Source organism: Bufo bufo, chromosome 9, assembly GCF_905171765.1.
Source record: "Bufo bufo chromosome 9, aBufBuf1.1, whole genome shotgun sequence".
Classification (NCBI taxonomy): domain Eukaryota; kingdom Metazoa; phylum Chordata; class Amphibia; order Anura; family Bufonidae; genus Bufo; species Bufo bufo.
In genome coordinates this window covers 156,700,641-156,722,659 of record NC_053397.1, presented here as the reverse complement: position 1 = coordinate 156,722,659, position 22,019 = coordinate 156,700,641, and the positions used below count along the sequence as shown (strand labels likewise).

Sequence of the window (22,019 nt, the reverse complement as noted above, 5' to 3'; positions counted from 1 at the left end):
AATGCATTGACTGTCAGTAAATGCCCGGAAATCTTGCCTATGAGACCTAGCCTGGGGGCTGCATCTCATAGACTTCCGTAGAAGGCAAGCCCCAATGAATGTGTAAGTAATTGGGTCCCTGTCACCATGGCGACCCAATGGGGTGAGTGCCCATATGCATGCCACCAGGGACGGACTGGGAACTTAAAGTGGCCCTGGTAAAAATACTAAAAGTGGCCCCATTTTGTAGTCGGGTCCAAATTGATGAAAGGCAAGGCCACCAATGCCATATTTTGGCACATTATACCACCCCAAAAGAGCTAAATACCACAGTCCATCACAAAATACTGCCAACAAACAGGGGGGACACAGACAGCAGAGGGCCCCTGTACAAAGAATGTGCCTGGGGCCACCCCGCCCTCCGCAAACCACACATACAGACATAAACATATACAATACGTGCATAATCCTGGAAGACCAAGGAGCATATAAGGCTGCACAGTGCTTTTGGCCAACAATGTGTCGTGCAACCAAGGATCACAGCGGCACAATGCTGCAATATATTGAGTTAAAATGAACGGGGTAGCATTGTGACCTTCAAGTTTCTTACAATCACAATCAGAAAGTCGCAAGAAATTCAGCAGGTTGGATTTTTTGTGACTGTCGGGTCACGGCCCCATTTACTTTACTAGTTGCACTGTAGAGTAGTGTTGCTTCAGACTTTGGCTGCACAATGTGTGTTGCAGCCACAGCCACCTTGTGGTGCTAGCCTAAGGGACCATTTAGACGGCCATATGTGATTTGCAGTTCGCAAATTGTGGATCCACAAAACACAGAGACTGCCCGCGTGCGTCCTATGATAGTAAATGCCGATTCTTGTCCGCAATTGCGGACAAGAATAGGACATGTTCTATATTATTTGTAGGGCAGAGGAACAGAAGTACGGATGCGGACAACACGCAGTGTGCTGTCTGCATCATTTGTAGCCCCATTGAAATGAATGGTTCTTTTTCACACATCCTCACAGGCACTCTCACATACACAGACTGTCATACATGCAGGCACTCTCACATACACAAACTGTCATACATACATGCATGCACTCTCACATACCCACACTGTCATACATGCAGGGCCTCTCACATACACAGACTATCTGCACTCCCACATACACAGACTGTCATACATGCAGGCACTCTCACATACACACACTGTCATACATGCAGACACTCTCACATACACACACTGTCATACATGCAGGCACTCTCACATACACAAACTGTCACATGCATGCATGCACTCTCACATACACACACTGTCATACATGCAGGGCCTCTCACATACACACATTGTCATACATGCATGCACTCTCACATACACACTGTCATACATGCAGGCACTCTCACATACACACACTGTCATACATGCAGGGCCTCTCACATACACACATTGTCATACATGCATGCACTCTCACATACACACTGTCATACATGCAGGCACTCTCACATACACACACTGTCATACATGCAGGGCCTCTCACATACACACATTGTCATACATGCATGCACTCTCACATACACACTGTCATACATGCAGGCACTCTCACATACACACACTGTCATACATGCAGGGCCTCTCACATACACAGACTGTCATACATGCATGCACTCTCACATTGCTCTGTATTGCTGGTTCTTGTGTCCTCAGTCAGGCTCCTCCCCCTCTCAGTAGCAGGCTCAGGCTCCTCCCCCTCTCAGTAGCAGGCTCAGGCTCCTCCCACTCTCAGTAGCAGGTTCATCCCCCTCTCAGTAGCAGGGCTTGGTCTCCACACAGCAGCAGCCCTTCCTTCCTTCTAGCAGTGATTAAATGGCCAAAGAGAAAAGGGGAGAAGGCGCTCATAGGTGGTGGTTGACAAGATATGTTGTTATTTGTTCCTAGCCAGGGTGAGTGGTTGCTACTCACCTTGGTTAGGTTGTACTTTTGGTAGTACAGTTCTGGTGGAGGTAAAATCGTGGGGTGATGTGGGTTGGTGCAGCCGATTAACGTCCAAGTTGACCATGGGCGGGAGCCAAGCCGCCACTTTGGTGCGAATTGTGGTGTATGGGGAGGGGGCTCGTCTGCACTGGGTTCATGCAGTGAGCGGGTGGACACAAGGCGCAATTCACAACCCAGTTGAGGATACGAAGTATTTTTTATTTTTTGATTAGCAAAGACGACGCGTTTCGGGGTACGCAGACCCCTTTATCAAGTCTGTATCCTTGTCACCGTAGGCTAATTGGAGGTCACTTTTGTTGGAGATCCCTTATTTGGGGGGTGTATGGCGGTCCACACTGCTTGGTGATGCGGCCGGTGAGTGTCCTCCAGTGGTAGCGCTTCTGCACGTGTAGCCAGTGGTGCTAATCAAAAAATAAAAAATACTTCGTATCCTCAACTGGGTTGTGAATTGCGCCTTGTGTCCACCCGTTCCTTCTAGCAGAGCTGGCTCATTGGAGGAGAGGCTGTCAGTGCATTTGAGTGATTAAATGGCCAAAAAGAAAAGGGAGAAGGCGCTCATAGGTAGTGGTGAACAAGATGTATTGTTACTTACTCCTAACCAGGGTGAGTGATTGTTACTCACCTTGGTTTAGTTGCACTGTGTGTAGTGCAGCTCTGGTAGAGATAAAAGAGTAGGGGTAATCTGGGTTGGTGCAGCCGAATTTCGTCCAAGTTGACCATGGGCAGGAGCCAAGCCGCCACTTTGGTGCGTATTGTAATATATGAAGGGGAGCTCGTCTGCACTGGGTTCGTGCGGTGAGCGGATGGACACAAGGCGCAGTTCACAACCCAATTGAGGATAAAAAGTATTTTTTATTTGTTAAAGACGACACGTTATGGGGTATGCAGGACCCCTATATCAAGTCTAAAAAACACAAAGGTCGATAATATAGTGTATATACAAATAAACGGATTGGTGGATAAAAGGTTTAGGTTAAAAATATATATATATATATATAACAAGGAAAAATGTGGCGGCACCAATGCACAACAATATAATGGGTGCTATGTCCAGGGTTGTCACTGCTTACCCAAGAATGTAGATAGAAATGGACAGCACATCCAGTAGAAAAAATCAAATCAAAATTTATTCAGCCACAGTGGCACAAAGAGGCGACGTTTCGGCTCAAAACCCAGAGCCTTTCTCAAGGCTTGAGAAAGGCTCTGGGTTTTGAGCCAAAACGTCGCCTCTTTGTGCCACTGTGGCTGAATAAATTTTGATTTGATTTTTTCTACTGGATGTGCTGTCCATTTCTATATATATATATATATATAAAATATATATAATAATGTAAAATGTAGAAGATCTGTATGTATAACAAATAAAAAATGTTATCTTTTGGAGGAGCGTTTGTTATGACAGATTTCACAAATGTGAGCTGGTATATGTATATATACCTAATAGCGGATTAATATACATAATTAGAAGATATAATTATTTGGTCTGGATGAGACAGGAACTAACAGAATAAATGCATAAAATATAATAATAATAAAAATAAATAGATGAATAAATAAGTGCATGTACAGTTTTAACGGAGGGTGCTGTCCCCCCTTGGGTAAAAGGACGGTTAATATCATTATCCAAGAAATACTGTGTACAGGTAACTTAGTAAGAGGGTGTATTGTTGGTACCTGTATCCTTGTCACCGTAGGCTTAATGGGGGGCACTCCTGTTGAAATCCCTTTTCAAGGGTATGGCAGTCGGCACAGCTGTGGTAAATGATGAAGTGATATTTAATTGTGTGTTTGAGGTATGAGTGCTGTATGGTTGTATTTGAAAAAAGCATTATAAGATTTACTGGGTCAGTATATATCCAATTGAAAGTGATGGGCGGATGCTAATACATTGGTTAAATGGCGGCCTAATGGTGGGTGTGGGTGTTTTGGTGGGTGCTGTTTGCTGGGGGGTCTATGGCCAATACGCCCCTGCATGCCACGGTCAACGTTGATCGCATTATACAAGGGATTAATACATCAGTGTATTTATTGATTCTGGAATATACAGCCAAGCGTCTGCTGCTGATCAAGCTGGTGCAGCTCCTACACCTGCCTGATCAGAGTGCCGTACATGCATAGTGCTGGGACTTTTATTGTGTACAGAGCTGTGTCACGGCTCATTTTTTGTGGTGCAATCTGTACTTTTGATTGATACCATTTTGGGTGTGCATGACTTTCTGATTACTTTTTATTAAATTTTTTGTGGGAATTGAAGCGACCAAAAAACTGCAAATCAACCATCTTGACTTCTTTTTCCGTTTCGCCGTTTGTCGTAGGGGATATTTTAATAGTACAGGCATTTTTGCATGAAGCTATACCCATGATGTTTATTTTTTTCAGTTGTTCATGTACTTTTATTTTAATTTTGAGGAAAGAGGGATGATTTCAATGTTTATATATTTTTTTATATTTAAAAAAAAAATGTAAACTTTTTTTTATAGTTCCCCTAGGGAACTATAGCAAGCAATCTTTAGATAGCTTTTTCTCATTGACTCCAATGCATTGGCATTAGAGTTTATGTGAATTATATTATGGGGGTCATTTATTATTCTGAAATATACCTAAATTAGGCGTATTTCAGGTGCAGATTGTGGCCGAACAGCTATTTGCGCCGCAATCAGCAACTTCACCATGTTCTCGCCAGGTCTAAAATTGTGGGCGTGCCGTGTGCGGGGAAGGGGACGGGCCAAGAGGCCCGTCTCATTTACCACCTTCTACTCCTGTTTCAGGCATAGATAAAGGTCTAAGTGTAAGACAGAAAGGAAGCTGTCTTACATTTAGAACTGGCACTGGATGCGCAGAAGTTATGGAGAGCCGGCGGCTCTTCATAACTCCGGCCAATCCACTGCCAGATTAGGGTTTTATTAAGACCGGTGTCTAAAATGCTAGTCTTAATAAATGTGCTCCTATGTTCCTATGGAGCGCTGCCACAGGCAGGGGCTCCATAGGATCAAATGTCCAGCAGCCTCATGTCATACCGGAGGACAGGGGCTGCCGCACACACTCCAGGTCCCCTTATTTCCACCCATAGGAGCCAATACATACGCGTGCTTCTAGATTTTTGCTCCTTCAGATGTCGTGGTCACATTTCACCATGGCATCTGAAGGGTTAAAAGTCTGCAATCAGTGTTTAAAACAGCAGGCACCCGGTGGCTATGGCACCTGCTGCATGCGTGAGCGGGCATCATATTTAAAGTCGACCTATATACCGTATACGTAAGGTGGTTAGGAATGGGTAGGTGGTAAGATTGTTCATCTGTTAGTTGTACAACAATCATTGGTATTATGTGAGGTATGAGCTTTGGTAAATAGACAAATTTAAGTAATTTATACAAAGTAACCCTTTCTTAGTTTTCTTGTAAACAAAGGTGCATCTTATGGGCCAAAAAATACATTCTATGAACAGAATTAAATATCAATTGAGTATTATTTTTATTTATTTTATTTATAAATTTATTAGAAACTAGCAGAAGGACCCCGATTTGCACGGGTATATTTAATCTATTTCATGTTTGTGTGTGTCGTTAAAAGATATTGACACATCTACAGTACCTCCCCCCATTAACAGTGACCTCCACAGCCCCCAACCCCTTAACACTGACCCCCCACAGTGCCCCATCTCCTTAAAATGGGACCTCCACAGCAGCCCACCCCCTTAACGTTGACCTTCACAGCAGCCTTCCCCTTTAACAGTGAGTTTCACAGCACCCCACCCGCTTGACAGTGACCTTCACAGGGGACCACCCCCTTAACAGTGACCTTCTACAGCACCCGCCCTTTAACACTGACCATAGGTTACAGATCCTTAACTGAACTCTACCATTCCCGGCCCCCTTAACAGAGATCTCCACAGCGACTGCCACAGTACCCCGCTTACTTAACAATGACCTCCACTGTACCCTGCTGCCTTAAAAGTAACCTCACAGTCCCCTCCTCCCTTAACAGTGACCTTTACAGTGCCCGCCCCTTTAACAGTGACCTCCAGCAGCGGCCTGCCCCCTTAACAGTAACATCCACAGCACCCTCCCCTTTAACAGTGACCTCCACAGCTGCCGCCCCTTTATTAGTGACCTCCACAGTACCCCATCTCGGTGATTTCCACAATAACCTGTCCCCTTAACAGTGACCTCCACAGAGCTCCGTTCCCTTAAAATGTGACCTCCACAACACACTGCCCCCTTAACAGTGACCTCTACAGCACCCCGCCCCTTAACACTGACCTCCATAGCAGCCCGCCCCTTTTACAGTGACCTCCACAGAATCCCGCCTCTTTTCCTGCCACGTTTTTAAGTCCTTCTTTTGAGGGTGACCTGAATGGCCACCCTACCTGCCCACTTAACTGTGACCTCCACAGCACTCCGCTCCCTTAACAGTGTCATCCACAGCCCCTGCATCTCTAAAGCTGACCTACAGCGGTGAAGAAAAATGGCTGGGTTGTTATGGAAACCTGGTGTAAAACTGTGTGTATGTGGAGACTAAGGGCCTGCGAGCTGCTATTGGCTGATAAGGGACATGTGACCATGTGTATGGCAGTTGGGATATGAAGAGAAAGACCTGCAGGCTTCTATTGGCTAATGCATTTTTTGGGGGAATATCTCAGGAGCAGTACGTCCTAGAGAGCTGATGTACCTGTGTGCCAAATTTCATGATTGTAAATGCGACGGTTCAGATTCCTTTAGCGGACATACACACACAAATACACTCAGCTTTATATTAGATAATACTACTAATGAATTCTTGCTAATTATTGCCGGTGGGAGAGAGTGCCATCAGTGCATTATATTTAATTGTATTAAATTTTTTATCTGACATTGGGCAAGTCGGTCAGTTTGAGTACCCCCTTTTTTCATATATTAGTTAAAAGTGAGCAACTGATTTTTCTCTTTCTTTTCCCATATTATTAATGTTATTATAGTGTTGCGGAATTGTCGAATCACGTCTATTATTTTATACAGAATTTTGCTCTAAATTTGGTACTAAATTTGAAAATGTCTGCATAAAAGTTTACTGATAAATTGTAACAGAGTGTGTGATTATTTTTAGGATTAGTGCTGGAATGGAGTTTGTGCTTCCCACAGGAGAAACAGCTGCTGACACTTATCCAACCTGGTTGAAATTTCACATAGGCATCAACCGCTATGAGTTATACCCAAGACAAGACCCTCTGGTTTCCATCCTGCTCAAAGAAATGTCTACTCAGCATATTCTTAATTCTGGTAACAAATTTTTTTTCCTCACTTACATGTGAAACTGGGGGTGGGGGGAGAGTCAGCACAGTTGCAGAAACAGGAAAAGAGCACACCTATGCACCATCTCTACTCTGCTGGTGTTGTTACTGTTGAAGGACCTGCCTTATAAGGTCACATGACCAGATCTGTGCTGGTCCTCAAACCACAGAACTGCAAAGCTCAACAGAGGAAGAGAGAGTGAGCTGCTATGTACAGTAAGTGTTTGGGGTCTGATCTGAGCTCTGCATTTATGGGGTCTTATCTGTTTAGAGTATGTGGGTCTGAATTTATTTTGGTGGTACAGGGGCTGATGCGGGGGTCTATATTAAGGATAGGCCATCAATACCAAAATCTCAGATGGGCAGCTGTGAGCAAAGCCAAACATACTGTGCATTGGAGCAATAAAAAAAAAATTGGTGCTAAGTTGTGTGTAGCCTTTATAAGTGGCTATGCACAGTTAATAGCTGTCAGATGAACAATAAGTTCGTCCAACAGCTATGTTTCCCAACTTTCGGCCGACTCCACCATGCACGTACACATTTAGTTTGGCCGAGCACGTACAGTGGATATAAAAAGTCTACACACCCCTGTTGAAATGTCAGGTTTCTGTGATGTAAAAAAATGAGACAAAGATAAATCATTTCAGAACTTTTTCCACCTTTAATGTGAGCTATAAACTGTACAACTCAATTAAAAAACAAACTGAAATCTTTTAGGTAGAGGGAAGAAAAAATATAAAAATAAAATAATATGGTTGCATAAGTGTGCACATCCTTAAAATAATACTTTGTTGAAGCACCTTTTGATTTAATTACAGCACTCAGTCTTTTTGGGTATGAGTCCATCAGCATGGCACATTTTGACTTGGCAAGATTTGCCCACTCTTCTTTGAAAAAACACTCCAAATCTGTCAGATTGCGAGGGCATTTCCTGTGTCCTCCTCTTCAGATCTCCTCACAGATTTTCAATTGAATTCAGGTCTGGGCTCTGGCTGGCCATTCCAAAACATTAATCTTCTTCTGGTGAAGCCATTCCTTTGTTGATTTGGATGTATGCTTTGGGTCATTGTCATGCTGAAAAATGAAGTTCCTCTTCATGTTCAGCTTTATAGCAGAAGCCTGAAGGTTTTGTGCCAATATTGACTGGTATTTGGAACTGTTCATAATTCCCTCTAGCTTAACTAAGGTCCCAGTTCCAGCTGAAGAAAAACAGCCCCAAAGCATGATGCTGCCACCACCATGCTTCACTCTGGGTATGGTGCTCTTTTGGTGATGTGCAGTGTTGTTTTTGCGCCAAACATATCTTTTGGAATTATGGCCAAAAAGTTCAAGCTTGGTTTCATCAGACCATAACACCTTTTCCCACATGCTTTTGGGAGACTTCAGATGTGTTTTTGCAAAATGTAGCCTGACTTGGATGTTTTTCTTCGTAAGAAAAGGCTTTTGTCGTGCCACTCTACCCCATAGCCCAGACATATGAAGAATACGGGAGATTGTTGTCACATGTACCAGACAGCCAGTACTTGCCAGATATTCCTGTAGCTCCTTTAATGTTGCTGTAGGCCTCTTGGTAGACTCCCAGACCAGTTTTCTTCTCGTCTTTTCATCAATTATGGAGGGACGTCCAGTTCTTGGTAATGTCACTGTTGTGCCATATTTTCTCGACTTGATGATGACTGTCTTCACTGTGTTCCATGGTATATCTAATCCCTTGGAAATTCTTTTGTACCCTTCTCCTGACTGATACCTTTTAACAATGAGATCCCTCTGATGCTTTGGAAGCTCTCTGTGGACCATGGCTTTTGCTGTGGGATGCGACTAAGAAAATTTCAGGAAAGACCAACTAGAGCAGCTGAACTTTATTTGGGGTTAATCAGAGGCACTTTAAATGATGGCAGGTGTATGCTGTCTCCTATTTAACATGATTTTGAATGTGATTGCTTAATTCTGAACACAGCTACATCCCCAGTTATAAAAGGGTGTGCACACTTATGCAACCACATTATTTTAGTTTTTTTAGTTTTTTCCCTCCACCTAAAAGATTTCAGTTTGTTTTTAAATTGGTGGTACAGTTTATAGGTCACATTAAAGGTGGAAAAAGTTCTGAAATTATTTATATTTGTCTCATTTTTTTACATCACAGAAACCTGACATTTTAACAGGGGTGTGTAGACTTTTTATATCCACTGTATGTGTTGTCATTGGAGTGAGAGGAAACAGCCACTGCCAGACACTTTTTTTCTCAGTTTATCTTCTAGAAGAATAGATCAGGCTAAATTCAGTTTCTGATGTTCCTCGTCCCAATTCTCAGTGACTTTGGCCAACAAATAACATAATGGGAGTGAACTCTTTCAGCAAGATAATGCTCCCTTCTGTAACATACCCATCCACTGAAAAGGCTTCCGTTGTCAGACTTTCTGAAAGCCACTCTGGTCAGTAGAGTCTAAGATCTTCAACCGGTCTTCACCAGAGCCTACTGGAAGGCAGGATAGACTTGTCTGCTGTTAAGTCAAGAGTAAGTGGCTCCAGAATTTTTTTGTCTTATATTCATGACTATTTCACCCCTTACCACCCCTTTTTACACAATACCCTGCCCCTTTACTGATGCAACCCATCAGCCATGACCCCTTTTCCTGTATGTGCCGCTACCACCCCTCAGTGTGTGTTTGGGCATTGACAAATATGTGTTAGGCGACCGGTTATGTCTGCAGGAAGGTCACTGACTGACAGAGAAGCGGGGGTACACAGACGGTAAAGGGACATATGAAGTAATCAGGGACAGTAGAGTGTTCAGCTATCTGGCAAATATAACTAAAATACAAGATGAAAAAGTGGTTACAACTATCAAAAACACAGGTCATAATCACAAGATATCCATAAAGTAAACTAGCACAACATAGGAGCCAGATAGAAACCAGATGAATAACTGTCAAAGAATCCTAGGAAACTTGGGTTATATAGCCAGCCCAGGACTGCTTAATCAACAGTCACTGCACATAAAAGCTTAGACAACTAGAGGATTATTAGCCCTTAACTTAGCAGCTATTGCTGTTTTTGGCAACACAACAGAGTCCAGATAGCAAGAGAGGAACAGTGGAACTTAATAGGCTACAGTAATCATATGGCACTAACTGTGCAAGTGTCTCACACACCAGCCAACCCATCTGCCAGTATCACCAGAACGGCAGTGCCTGGCAGAAGGTAAATTTGTAACACCTGCCACACTGCAAAATAAGTTCAGGAATGATTAACTACTTCTTGGTAACCAATTTGCGTACTACATGTGCAAACTATTAACTGCCTGAATAAAGTACGTTAAGAACATTTTATTAAATATTAATAAAAAATTGGTTCTCCACCAAATCTAACATTCAGGCTGGTGGTGCGAGTCGGAGTATAGAAAGTAAATATATATATATATACACTATCTCCACAACTCACACCCCCATAAAGCGTCTCCCTTAAAATATGTGGGAGCTACATAAAGCCCACAGGGATAGTGGGGTGGTTCGGTCCAAACCAATACATGTGTGGTCTATCCTTTAAGTAAACAATCTCCTCTATAGATATCGGAGTAAAGGATATGACCACTGGTAAAATTTCAAAGGACCGTCTCTCCACTAAATTAGCGGCTCTGCATTGATGTTACTTTTTTAAAACTGAACATGGAAAGGCGCTCTATATTGCTTGACGCGTTTCCCTGCCGATATTGATCTGTATTTCCTCAGGAGCAAATAGCAACCTATCGTAGAGGGTGTTGTTCAGATATATTACTACATCCCTCTGATGGTGAGTGCGTAGTGATGAAGACATACAAGATGCCAGCCTGTGATATTTTTAGGGCTGACTACATGTATTCAGTCAAACAAACGCTGCAAGTCTCTGATGGCGTGCGTGCAGCAAGGTAGAGCCTCCGGCACTATGATGGCCGTAGCGCGGGCGATTCCAGTGTTGTATAAATGGAGATCTCTCCTCCCACTGACCTGCCAAGCCTCCAAAACAGGAACCAATGAGGTGCGTCTGTACTGGCTGCCACACCTCCTCCTGTCATTCATCTCTTGCTATTGGCGTCAGGGACTATTGTGATACTGTGATCCTCGCTTAAGTAACTGTAAGTTTCAGGGGACATTACCCCTCTTCAAGTAAGGAACATGTCTAATATCTATCTTATATAAAAAGAATCGCAGCTACTCATAGTGTAAAGAATACATGCTGTGCTTTACAAATGCCGATTCGGGAGCAAAATCGCAGCCTAAATAGAAATATAGTGACATTCAGTGCACTGAACCTGCATATCCATATCTCCCAGCACACAAATACAATGTGTGATAGGGTATGGAAGGCAGTGGTGACATCGAAAAACGCCACACTCTTGTTGCAGAAGAAAACGCAGCTACTGATAGTGTGAAACATACACTATGCACTTAAATAAAAATCATAGTGTAAAACATGCTCTATGAGCTAAGGTGGTACCAATACATGGACAGTGGAACCCCAGGGATGTACATGCTACAAATCAGTTAAGGATATATAAGGTGCCCACCGGACCTGGCAATTGACGGAAAAATGGTATACATATGACACACCAAAGGAAAAATCCAAAGACTAAAGAATTGTATAAAATCCCCCACTATTACTCAATAAAACATGCATAAGATATCGAATCATTAAGACCTTTGGGTTTAATCGTGTCAAGGGTGAAAATCCATTGAGCCTCCTTTCTCAGGAGTAAAGTGTCTACATCACCCCCTCTGGGTGGTGCTCTTACATGTTCTACACCCTGAAACATTACGCAGTTCATCATTGTGGGGTGGTTGGCTGCAACATGTTGTGCAATAGGGGTATCACCACGATTGTTGATCTTTATTAGGTGTTCCCCTATATGCCTCCTAAATTCACGTTTAGTTTTTCCCACGTACTGTAGGCCACATACACATGTTGCCAAATACACCACTCCTACTGTTCTGCAGTTGATAAAGGACTTGATAATATAACTGTGTCCAGTGACAAAGCTTGTGAACTGACCCCCTTTTCTGATGGACTTACAGGCTACACAAATGGCACATTTATAAGTGCTATTAGGTTTTTATCGAGGTCAACCAATAGGGGAGCTAAATTCACTATGGACCAGTTTGTCCCTTAAATTCCTGCCACAGCGATATGTAACCCGAGGGTATTCACCCATCAGGTCACCCACATCTGGGTCAGATCTCAAAATGTCCCAATGTTCTTCCAGGAGTTCCCAAATTTATCTATGTGCTGTGTCATAAGTCCCTATGACATGCACTTGGACATCATCCGATGCCCTATTTTTAGGATGTAAGAGGTTCTCCCTTTCACATGCAGCCGCATTCTGATAAGCTTGTTTTAAGGTCGCCATTGGGTACCACCTCTCCAGAAATCTTCTCTGGAGATCATCGGCCGACTCTTTGAAATCTGACAACTGAGAGCAATTCCGTCTTGCCCTAAGGTACTGCCCCTTAGGAATCCCCCTTTTGAGTGGGTGCGGATGACTGCTATCCCACCTCAAAAGGGTATTGGTAGCAGTAGGTTTACGGAATATTTTAGTTCTCGATCTCCCAGTGGAATCGATTTCAATGGACAGATCAATGAACGTAAGCCGTGTCTCATCAATCTCTGATGTAAAAAAGAAGCCCAGGGTGTTTACATTTAGTCTGGACACAAACTCCTTGAATTTGCTTTTTGTTCCCTTCCACAGTATAAGTATGTCATCTATGAACCTCATCCATAACAAGATGGATGAGGTCTATACTTCCATTTCCTCACTGCGATTCTAAGATAGATATTAGACATGTTCCTTACTTGAAGAGGGGTAATGTCCCCTGAAACTTAGTTACTTAAGCGAGGATCACAGTATCACAATAGTCCCTGATGCCGATAGCGAGAGATGAATGACAGGAGGAGGTGTGGCAGCCAGTACAGACGCCGATAGCGAGAGATGAATGACAGGAGGAGGTGTGGCAGCCAGTACAGACGCACCTCATTGGTTCCTGTTTTGGAGGCTTGGCAGGTCAGTGGGAGGAGAGTTCTCCATTTATACAACACTGGAATCGCCCGTGCTACGGCCATCATAGTGCCGGAGGCTCTACCTTGCTGCACGCACGCCATCAGAGACTTGCAGCGTTTGTTTGACTGAATACATGTAGTCAGCCCTAAAAATATCACAGGCTGGTGTCTTGTATGTCTTCATCACTACACACTCACCATCAGAGTGATGTAGTAATATATCTGAACAACAGCCTCTATGATAGGTTGCTATTTGCTCCTGAGGAAATACCGATCAATATCGGCAGGGAAACGCGTCGAGCAATATAGAGCGCCTTTCCATATTCATTTTTTACAGAGTAACATCAATGCAGAGCTGCAAATTTAGTGGAGAGGCGGTCCTTTGAAATATTATTACCAGTGGTCATATCCTTTACTCCGATATCTATAGAGGAGATTGTTTACTTAAAGGATAGACCACACATGTATTAGTTTGGACCGAACCACCCCACTATCCCTGTGGGCTTTATGTAGCTCCCACATATTTCAAGGGAGACGCTTTATGGGGGTGTGAGTTGTGGAGATAGTATATAAATTTACTTTCTATACTCTGACTCGCACCACCAGGATTGTTAGATTTGGTGGAGAACCAATTTTTAATTACGGTAATATTTAATAAAATGTTCTTAATGTACTAAGTTCAGGAATGGCCTGAAGAACATGACAGAGTTCAAAATATTGAAGCTAGCATCTAAATTCCCAAGATCTCAGTCCAATAAAGCATTCATGGTATATGCTACAAAAATAAGTTTTTATCTATGGAGGCCTCACCTAACAATTTACAAGCCTGCTGCCAAAGCTGTGGTGCTAGATGCAATAGGAAACCTTCAGATTCTTGTAGAGTCAATGCCTTGATGGGTCACAGCTGTTTGGCTGCACATGAGCAAAATACACAATATAGTTTCATAGTTAATAACACAGAAAAAAAGACATAAGTCCATCAAGTTCAACCAAGGGATAGGTGGGGATGTGAAATATAGATACGTGGATTTAAATAATGGCTGATTAGTGTACATTTTCAATACTCTTCTTATATAAAAGTGTCATGGATGAGATTTGCAGATAGCTGGAACTTATAAATAAACGAGCGACTGGCTTGATCCCAAACTAAGGAGCTATGAGGTGAGCCCTATAAAACCCTAAGAGCTCTCCCTGACTGCTATGCACACGTACCTAAGCCTGTGTGACACCTGAAAAACCTATAATAGTGAGGGGACACGACCACCGGCTCCCTGCACTTAATACGGAGGGAGTCAGGGTCACCTAGAATCAAGCCAGCAAGCAAACACAATAAAGTGAAGGACTTATCTGAGCAAACAGCAGACACAGCCTCCAGCAGTGAACACTTCATCCAGGATGTAGTATAAACCACAAAGTGAGGCAGTATGGGAGGGAATATAAAGGAAGACGATTATGTCTAAATAAGTGACACCTGGCAGAAGGAATGGAGATGAGAAAGTGAAACCAAAACAAAGAACATCATACAAGAGGTAGAGAAGAACATCTGCCAGACCTTTTCACAGAAGTGGCGGTGACAGAAAGACAAAACTATATGAATGGCTTCGTAGACTAACATAGATCTGTTGATTGGACCTTCTACATAATGGGCATGAATAAACCTTTCTATATGCAATACAGACCCACTCAAAAAGATAGCAAAAAGTTGTAATGTTTATTAGACATATGTACAATATATTCTAAATCTAACCGTGCGCCATATAAAACACATATTTTCCCTGTTTATCAATCTCACAAGACTTTAACTTAAAATACACCCTTCTATGTATCAAAATGCTTACTCCTCATGAATAGGAGAAGTATGTGGAATAAAAATATTGCATGTCCAACTCAACTTATCAGAAGTTAGATGTGTTTCCAATAATAGTATAATAGCCGACAAGGGTATCTTAATTATATTTAAAAAAAAATAATTAGACAACGTTTTACTTTATCCTGTAGCCCTGTAACATTCTAGGTTAATCTTTTAACAGAGATAAAACACTACCCTCTAAAAAACACACTCCCCAGCTGTCCAGACAGACATCCACCACCCTTCCCATATCCTCAATGAACTAGCAGCTAACATTTGAAGGTAGTTCTTTTCAAATCAGACTCTCCCTCCCCACCCCCTGATGACTACAGTCCCTTATTTTCTTGACCCTGTATACAATGCACAATTTAGTGGAACAAATCAGCGAATGATTAAGTTTGGGCTGCGCCAGTTTTTTTGTTAATCTCCACATAGAAGCATCTCTTAATTTGAGTCTCCTTTAAAAAAATGTGGATAAAAAAAGATTTTTTTCCCATTATATTTAATTTCCATTTGCTCTTTTACTATTCCTAGAATAGAATCTCTATCCCTAGAGCACAAAATTTTAGTTCAAGGAGGACTTCCTGAAGGCAGTATTTTATTTGGTACCCTATGTGCCCACTCCACATCAAATAACTCAGTAGGCACTTACCTGTCTGGGTTCCAGCGGAGAGATCTCCAGCTTCAAACACGCTGCAAAGCCACGCCCTCTGGTGACACAACAGCATCCCTAGCAACAGGATGCAATGCTCTGTTTCTCTCCAAAGTGGGCACGTGCTGGTGGAAAGCTAGCAGTGCTTGATTCACCGCGCAACAATGATTTTGCTACTGAGAGAAAAACGTGATTTATACTAAAATGAGCGCGCTGATTCCAAATATGAACTCGGAATTTGCCTGACACGTCTAGATTTTAAGTTATGCATGCAAAGCCTATTCAGTTATAATATTAATGCATTATATTGGAAATATTCCAATGGACATGTCCAGACCTGTCCGGACGCACTTAGGCTGATGTCAGCAGTAAGTATATAAGGCAAGCTGGACAGATTTTGATAAAGTGATCTGTTATAGTGCTATCAGTTTTGAAACTTAAGATTGATAAACACAAATGTGTTAGCGATCCAGACAATTTCTGCTACATATGTGGCAAATACACTACTTATGATCAGCGCAAGAATCTGACAAAGCGAGTGCATCTTGCTTACAAGTATTACTTTGACTGTAAAATTGGAGATCAAGATAAAAGCTGGGCACCTCATGTTTGTTGCACTGTGTGTTACTCTGGGCTAACGCAGTGGTTGAATGGTAAACGGTAAGGAATGGCTTTTGCAGTGCCTATGGTTTGGCGTGAGCAGAAAAATCACCATTCAGACTGTTACTTTTGCATGACTAAAATTACCGGATATTCAAAGAGAAACAAGTCACAAATTGTGTATCCTGACTGTGAGTCTGCTCTTAAACCAGTACCACACAATGTAGAGATTCCAGTGCCTGCCCCTCCCACAGCAGGAATGGCAATTGAAACAGACGGTTCTGATCCTGATGAAGAAGATGTTGATTGTCACAATTTTTTTTCATGATCCAGAACAACTGGAGGGTCAGCCGCACTTGCTGAGCCAATCAGATTTAGATGATCTGGTAAGAGATCTGTCATTATCTAAAGAAAAGTCAGAACTGCTAGCTTCTAGACTTCAGGAATGGAATTTGCTAAAACGAGGCACCACAACTTCACACTTTCGTCATCGACACACCAAGTTAGCTGCATACTATGCAATGGAAATAGATGTCTGTTTCTGTACTGATGTAAATGGTCTTATGATGGAGTTAGATGGTACACATGTTCCTGATGAATGGAGGCTATTCATAGACCCTAGCAAATCAAGTTTGAAAGCTGTATTGTTGCACAATGGTAACGAAAAACCATCTGTTCCATTGGATCATGCGGTTGGAATGAAAGAGACCCATGCTTTTATGGAGTTAATTTTTAAAATGATCAAATACTCAGAACATAAATGGAAAATTTGTGCTGACCTGAAAGTGGTAGCACTGCTGCTTGGCCTACAGTTAGGGTACACAAAGCATATGTGTTTCTTGTGCCTATGGAACAACAACAATCATTACAAAATGGGACTGTGGCCTCTCAGAGTCGAGCACACCGTTGGTCAGTACACTGTACAACACAAATCACTAGTCGATCCACTTAAAGTTTATCTTCCACCACTTCACATTAAACTTGGTTTAATGAAAAATTTTGTAATTGCACTTGATCGTGATGGAAATGGTTTCCAGTATTTGAAGGAGAAGTTTAGCACACTGAAAACTGATGCTGAAATGAAGGCTGGCATTTTTATTGGCCCCTGAAATCAACAAACTAATGCATGATGACACATTCAGAACAAAACTCAACTCTCTGGAACTTGCAGCTTGGGATGCATTTGTGCTAGTTGTGCAGAACTTCCTTGGGAACAGACGAACTGCAAACTAAGCTGAATTAGTAGACAACATGCTTACAGCATATGAACAACTTGGCTGCTGAATGTCATTGAAAGTGCATTTCTTACATTCCCATCTTGACTTTTTCCCACCCAATTTGGGACATGTAAGTGACGAACATGGAGAGCGGTTCCATAAAGATATTTCTACAATGGAGAACAGGTATCAAGGCCGCTGGAATCCCAACATGATGGGGGACTACTGCTCGTTCTTGCAACAGGAAAATATGACCGTTCACAAACGCAAAAGCAGATGCCTGAAGCACTTTTAACAGTACTGGGCCTTGCGCAAGTAAGACTTTTAAACTGAAAAACAAGACTTTTTCAAATTTTGTTATTCCATTACATTTTCATACACTGTTTACTACACAAACTTTGATGTAGATCAGTTAATTGTTGGAGTAAAACCCGTTCTGTTAAAAATTATTCAATGCTTTCCAAATGCTTAATTCATTTAGGCATACTTATGCATAGCAAAATTTCATGACATGTTACAACAATTCTGACTTTGGATTTTCAATACGCACACTTGATTTAGTATAGTACAAATGTTTTTTGCCCAGTAGCAGGCGAAAAGTTTTTTTTGTTGTTGCGTGGTTCAGCTGTTCTGTTTCTGTGTGCTGTGTTCTGACTAATAGAGCGCCGAGTCATGGAACTATCAGGTTCTGATACTAGGAATCTATTTAAATCCCTTCCTGGCCATACACCTTGCCAGTGATAGCTTTGGACTCCCTAGTTGTGCTCCTGTTTCTGGTTCTGTATGCATGTGGATTGCTATTATTGTTATTGACCTCGGCTTGCCTTTGACCACTCTCTGTCTCGTGTTTTGGTACTGTGCTTCCCGTCTGGTTCTGACTGTGGCTTGGCTTTGTGACTACCCTCTGTCTTGCGATCTTGTACTGTTTTATCCTTCTGGTTCTGACCCATTCCCGTACGAGGTCATCTCTGTGTTGTTCTGTGTGTGTCTGTGCACTGTAGCAGAGTAGGGAATGTCGACCAGTTGCAGATTGCCGCCTAGGGCTTGCACCGCAAGTAGGCAGGGAAAGCGGGTGGGGTTCCAGTTAGGGCTCACTGTCAGTGTGTGTTTCTGCCTACTGTGGTAACATTATCACTGGCCTTAATATTTTTCCCGTGTGACCTTAGTCTTATGGACACCATGGCAGCATTAGCCACCCAGATGGAGGGGGTGGCCTAACTGGTCCAGTATTTGGCAGAGAGCATACAACAGCAAGAGTCATGTCTCCCTGTTACTTCAGCTCCGTCACTGGTGGAACCTACAATTAAGCTCCCTGACCGGTTCTCTGATCGCAAATGTTTTGTCACTATTCGAGTGAGCTGCAGACTGTGTTTCCTCTCAGGCCTCACTCATCTGGGAATGAGGCCCAGAGGGTGGGCATCATTATGTCTCTACTCCAGGGGGGCCCGCAGGAGTGGGCATTTTCCCTGTCGCCCAATTCCCCTGAATTGTTTTTTGTGGATTGCTTCTTTTTTATTTTTATCATTAAGCCTCTTGTATGATGACCCAGACAGGGCAGGTTATGCTGAGAGCCAGCTTCTGTCTTTGTGTCAGGGCAAACGATGGAGGAGTACTGTTTGGAATTCCGCAAGTAGTGTACCGCCTCAGGTTGAAATGACCCGGCATTTAGGTCACAATTTAAACAGGGCCTTTCTGACATTCTTAAAGATCTCCTGGTTAGCCATCCTACCCCTGGTTCCCTTGTCAAGACTAGTTTTTTAGTTATTCGACTCAACAGACGTCTTAGGGAACATAAGCGAGAGAGATCTGTTGGTGTCGTCCCTCTTCTCTTTACTCTTTTCCTAAACCCTCTTTATCCAAGGCCCCTGAAGAGTTTGATGAGCCCATGCAAGTCGGTGCCATGTCCTCTCAGCAGCAGAACGAACATTGCCTGAAGAGTGGATTATGCTTCTATTGTGGCAGTCCTGCTCATCTATTGCGGTCCCATCCTGCTAGACCTAAAACATAAAACAGAAAACTTTAAAGTCTGAGTGATGATCAGAGAGGTCACTCAGGCCCATAGGTATTTCCCGAGAAATATGAGTCCTCCTGCCAGTTAATTTATCTTCACAGGGAGGGTCTGTCTCTGGTCTGGATTTTGTCAATTCGGGGGCCGCTGCAAATTTTGTTAATTCTAATTTTGTATCTACTTTATGTCTCGTGGTCTGTAAAGTACCTGAACCCATTCTGTTGTCCATTAGCCAAGGGATTTATTGAATATCAAACTATTGATTTGGTTATGATGGTTGGATCTATTCATTGCAAAAATAATTATTATATGTTATGAACAATCTGTCTGCTGATGTAATTCTGGGTTTACCCTGGTTGAAAAAACATTCTCCCTCTTCGATTGGAGTTCTAGGGAATTAACTAAGTTGGGTCATCAGTGCTCTAATCATTGATTGTCCAGCTCTCTGGTATGGATCTGGAAGAAGGTCCTATCCCTGGATTCATCAGGGATTTCCAGGATGTGTTTTCCAAGGAGGCTTCTGAAGCATTGCTTCTCCATTGGTAATATGTTTGTGCCATTGAGCTGGTCCCTGGAGCCAAACTTCCCAAGGGGCGGATCTTCAACTTCTCTGGGTCTAAAAGAGTGGCCATAAAGGGCTACATTCATGATAGAAGGGCTATATTCATTATACATGACATCTGGACGTCTGATTCTCCCGTGGGGATAGACTTTTTTTGTGGGGAAAAAAGACAGTGGGTTGCGCCCTTGTATTGATTACAGGGAGCTCAATATAATTACTATCCGGAACCAGTATCCCCTTCCTCTCATTTCTGATGAATGGGAAACGGCATTAAACACTGCCAAGGGGCATTTTGAATATCTGGTGATCCCCTTTTGGACTGTGTAATGCCCCAGCTGTATTCTAGAACCTAGTCAATTACATCTTTCATGAGTTCCTAGGTCAGTTTTTTTAGTGGTATATCTAGACAATATCTTTTTTTTTTTCTTCTGATTGTTCGTTTTCCTGTTCTGCATGTTAGGAGAGTCCTTCAAAAACTGAGGGGCTATATTTTGTTTGCTAAGTTGAGCAAATGTGAATTTGGGGTAAGAGTTATATCCTTTCACCCCAAGGTGCAAGCCAATGTTGAATGGGCCAGGTCTACTTCTTTCAAGGCTCTCAAGGTTTCTTGACATCGCCAATTATTATAGAAAATTCCTCAAAAGTTTTTCTGTCATTGCCAAACTGTTAACTGATTTAAACAGGAAGGGGGCTGTTCTTCTCCATTGCTCTCCCGAGGCTCTGTTTGTCTTTGAGACTTTAAAAAGTAGTTTCATTCAGGCACTTGTGCTCATCCAGCCTGATATTACCCAATTTTTTGTTACTGAAGTGGATGCCTCTGAGGTAGGAGTTAGTGCTATGCTATCTTAGAGGTCATCACCCTTAGGCTACATGCACACAACCGTTGGGTGTTTTGCGGTCTGCAAATCACGGATCTGCAAAACATGGATGGCGTCTGTGTGCGTTCCACAATTTGCGGAACGGCACAGACAGCCTTTAATATAACTGCCTATTCTTGTCCGCAAAGCGGACACAAAAACAGTATTACATTTTTTTATGGAGTTCACCTGGAGGCCGAAGTATAGTTGGATTACAGCTGACGTTACTTCGCTGTATACAGTGATACTTCATAATCTAGCAATTACTGCCCTAAAATGGTTTCTCAGTGTCTACTCAGACCACTCTGTGGCTTTTCGGGATTACATATGTGAATTAGTACTGTTTTTGTTGCAGCATAATGTATTTACATTCAATCAACAACTATACCTCCAGCGTACTGGAGTGTCAATGGGAGCTAAATTTTCCCCTTCAATGGCAAATGTATACATGGCCTGGTGGGAGCATAAGTACCTATTTTCTGATGACAATGTGTGGGGTCCCTCGATCCGGTGGTACGGCCGTTACATCGACGACCTACTTTTTGTATGGTCGGGTCATGTGGCGGCCGTACCGCAGTTTGGAGATTACCTCAATTGCAACAGTTGTAATCTTAATTTTACATTGAATCACAGCAACTATAGTATTCCCTTTCTTGACCTTGAGCTTAAGGGTAACATTGAAAGTTCAATGGTTGACACATGTACCTACCGGAAAGAAACATCAGGCAATACTACCCTCCTTTCTACATCTTGTCAACCTCGTCATGTCATCAAAAACATACCCAAAGGGGAATTTATACGCGTTCTGATGATGCGACATGTAGCAAAGAAATGGAGAATGTTGCCAGTAGATTAATAACTAGGGGATATGAAGAACACTCTTTGAACACGGCTAAGGAGGCAGCTCTCACTAGGGTCAGGGCAGAACTAATACACTCGAATAAAAACAAACATACTAAAGCTAGAAAAAAATATATATCGAGTTATTCTTCGGCCCCGGTCTTTGT

General features: G+C 42.6%; 1 protein-coding gene across 1 annotated transcript in view; it reads left to right on the top strand.

The window, feature by feature from the left end:
* Positions 1-22,019, top strand: part of LOC120979356 (extracellular serine/threonine protein kinase FAM20C-like) — a 120,260-nt gene that overhangs the window by 3,579 nt on the left and 94,662 nt on the right. Inside the window, exon 2 of the mRNA XM_040408066.1 lies at positions 7,057-7,229. Coding sequence (XP_040264000.1) covers positions 7,057-7,229 — 173 coding nt within the window. The remainder of the gene's footprint in view (positions 1-7,056; positions 7,230-22,019) is intronic.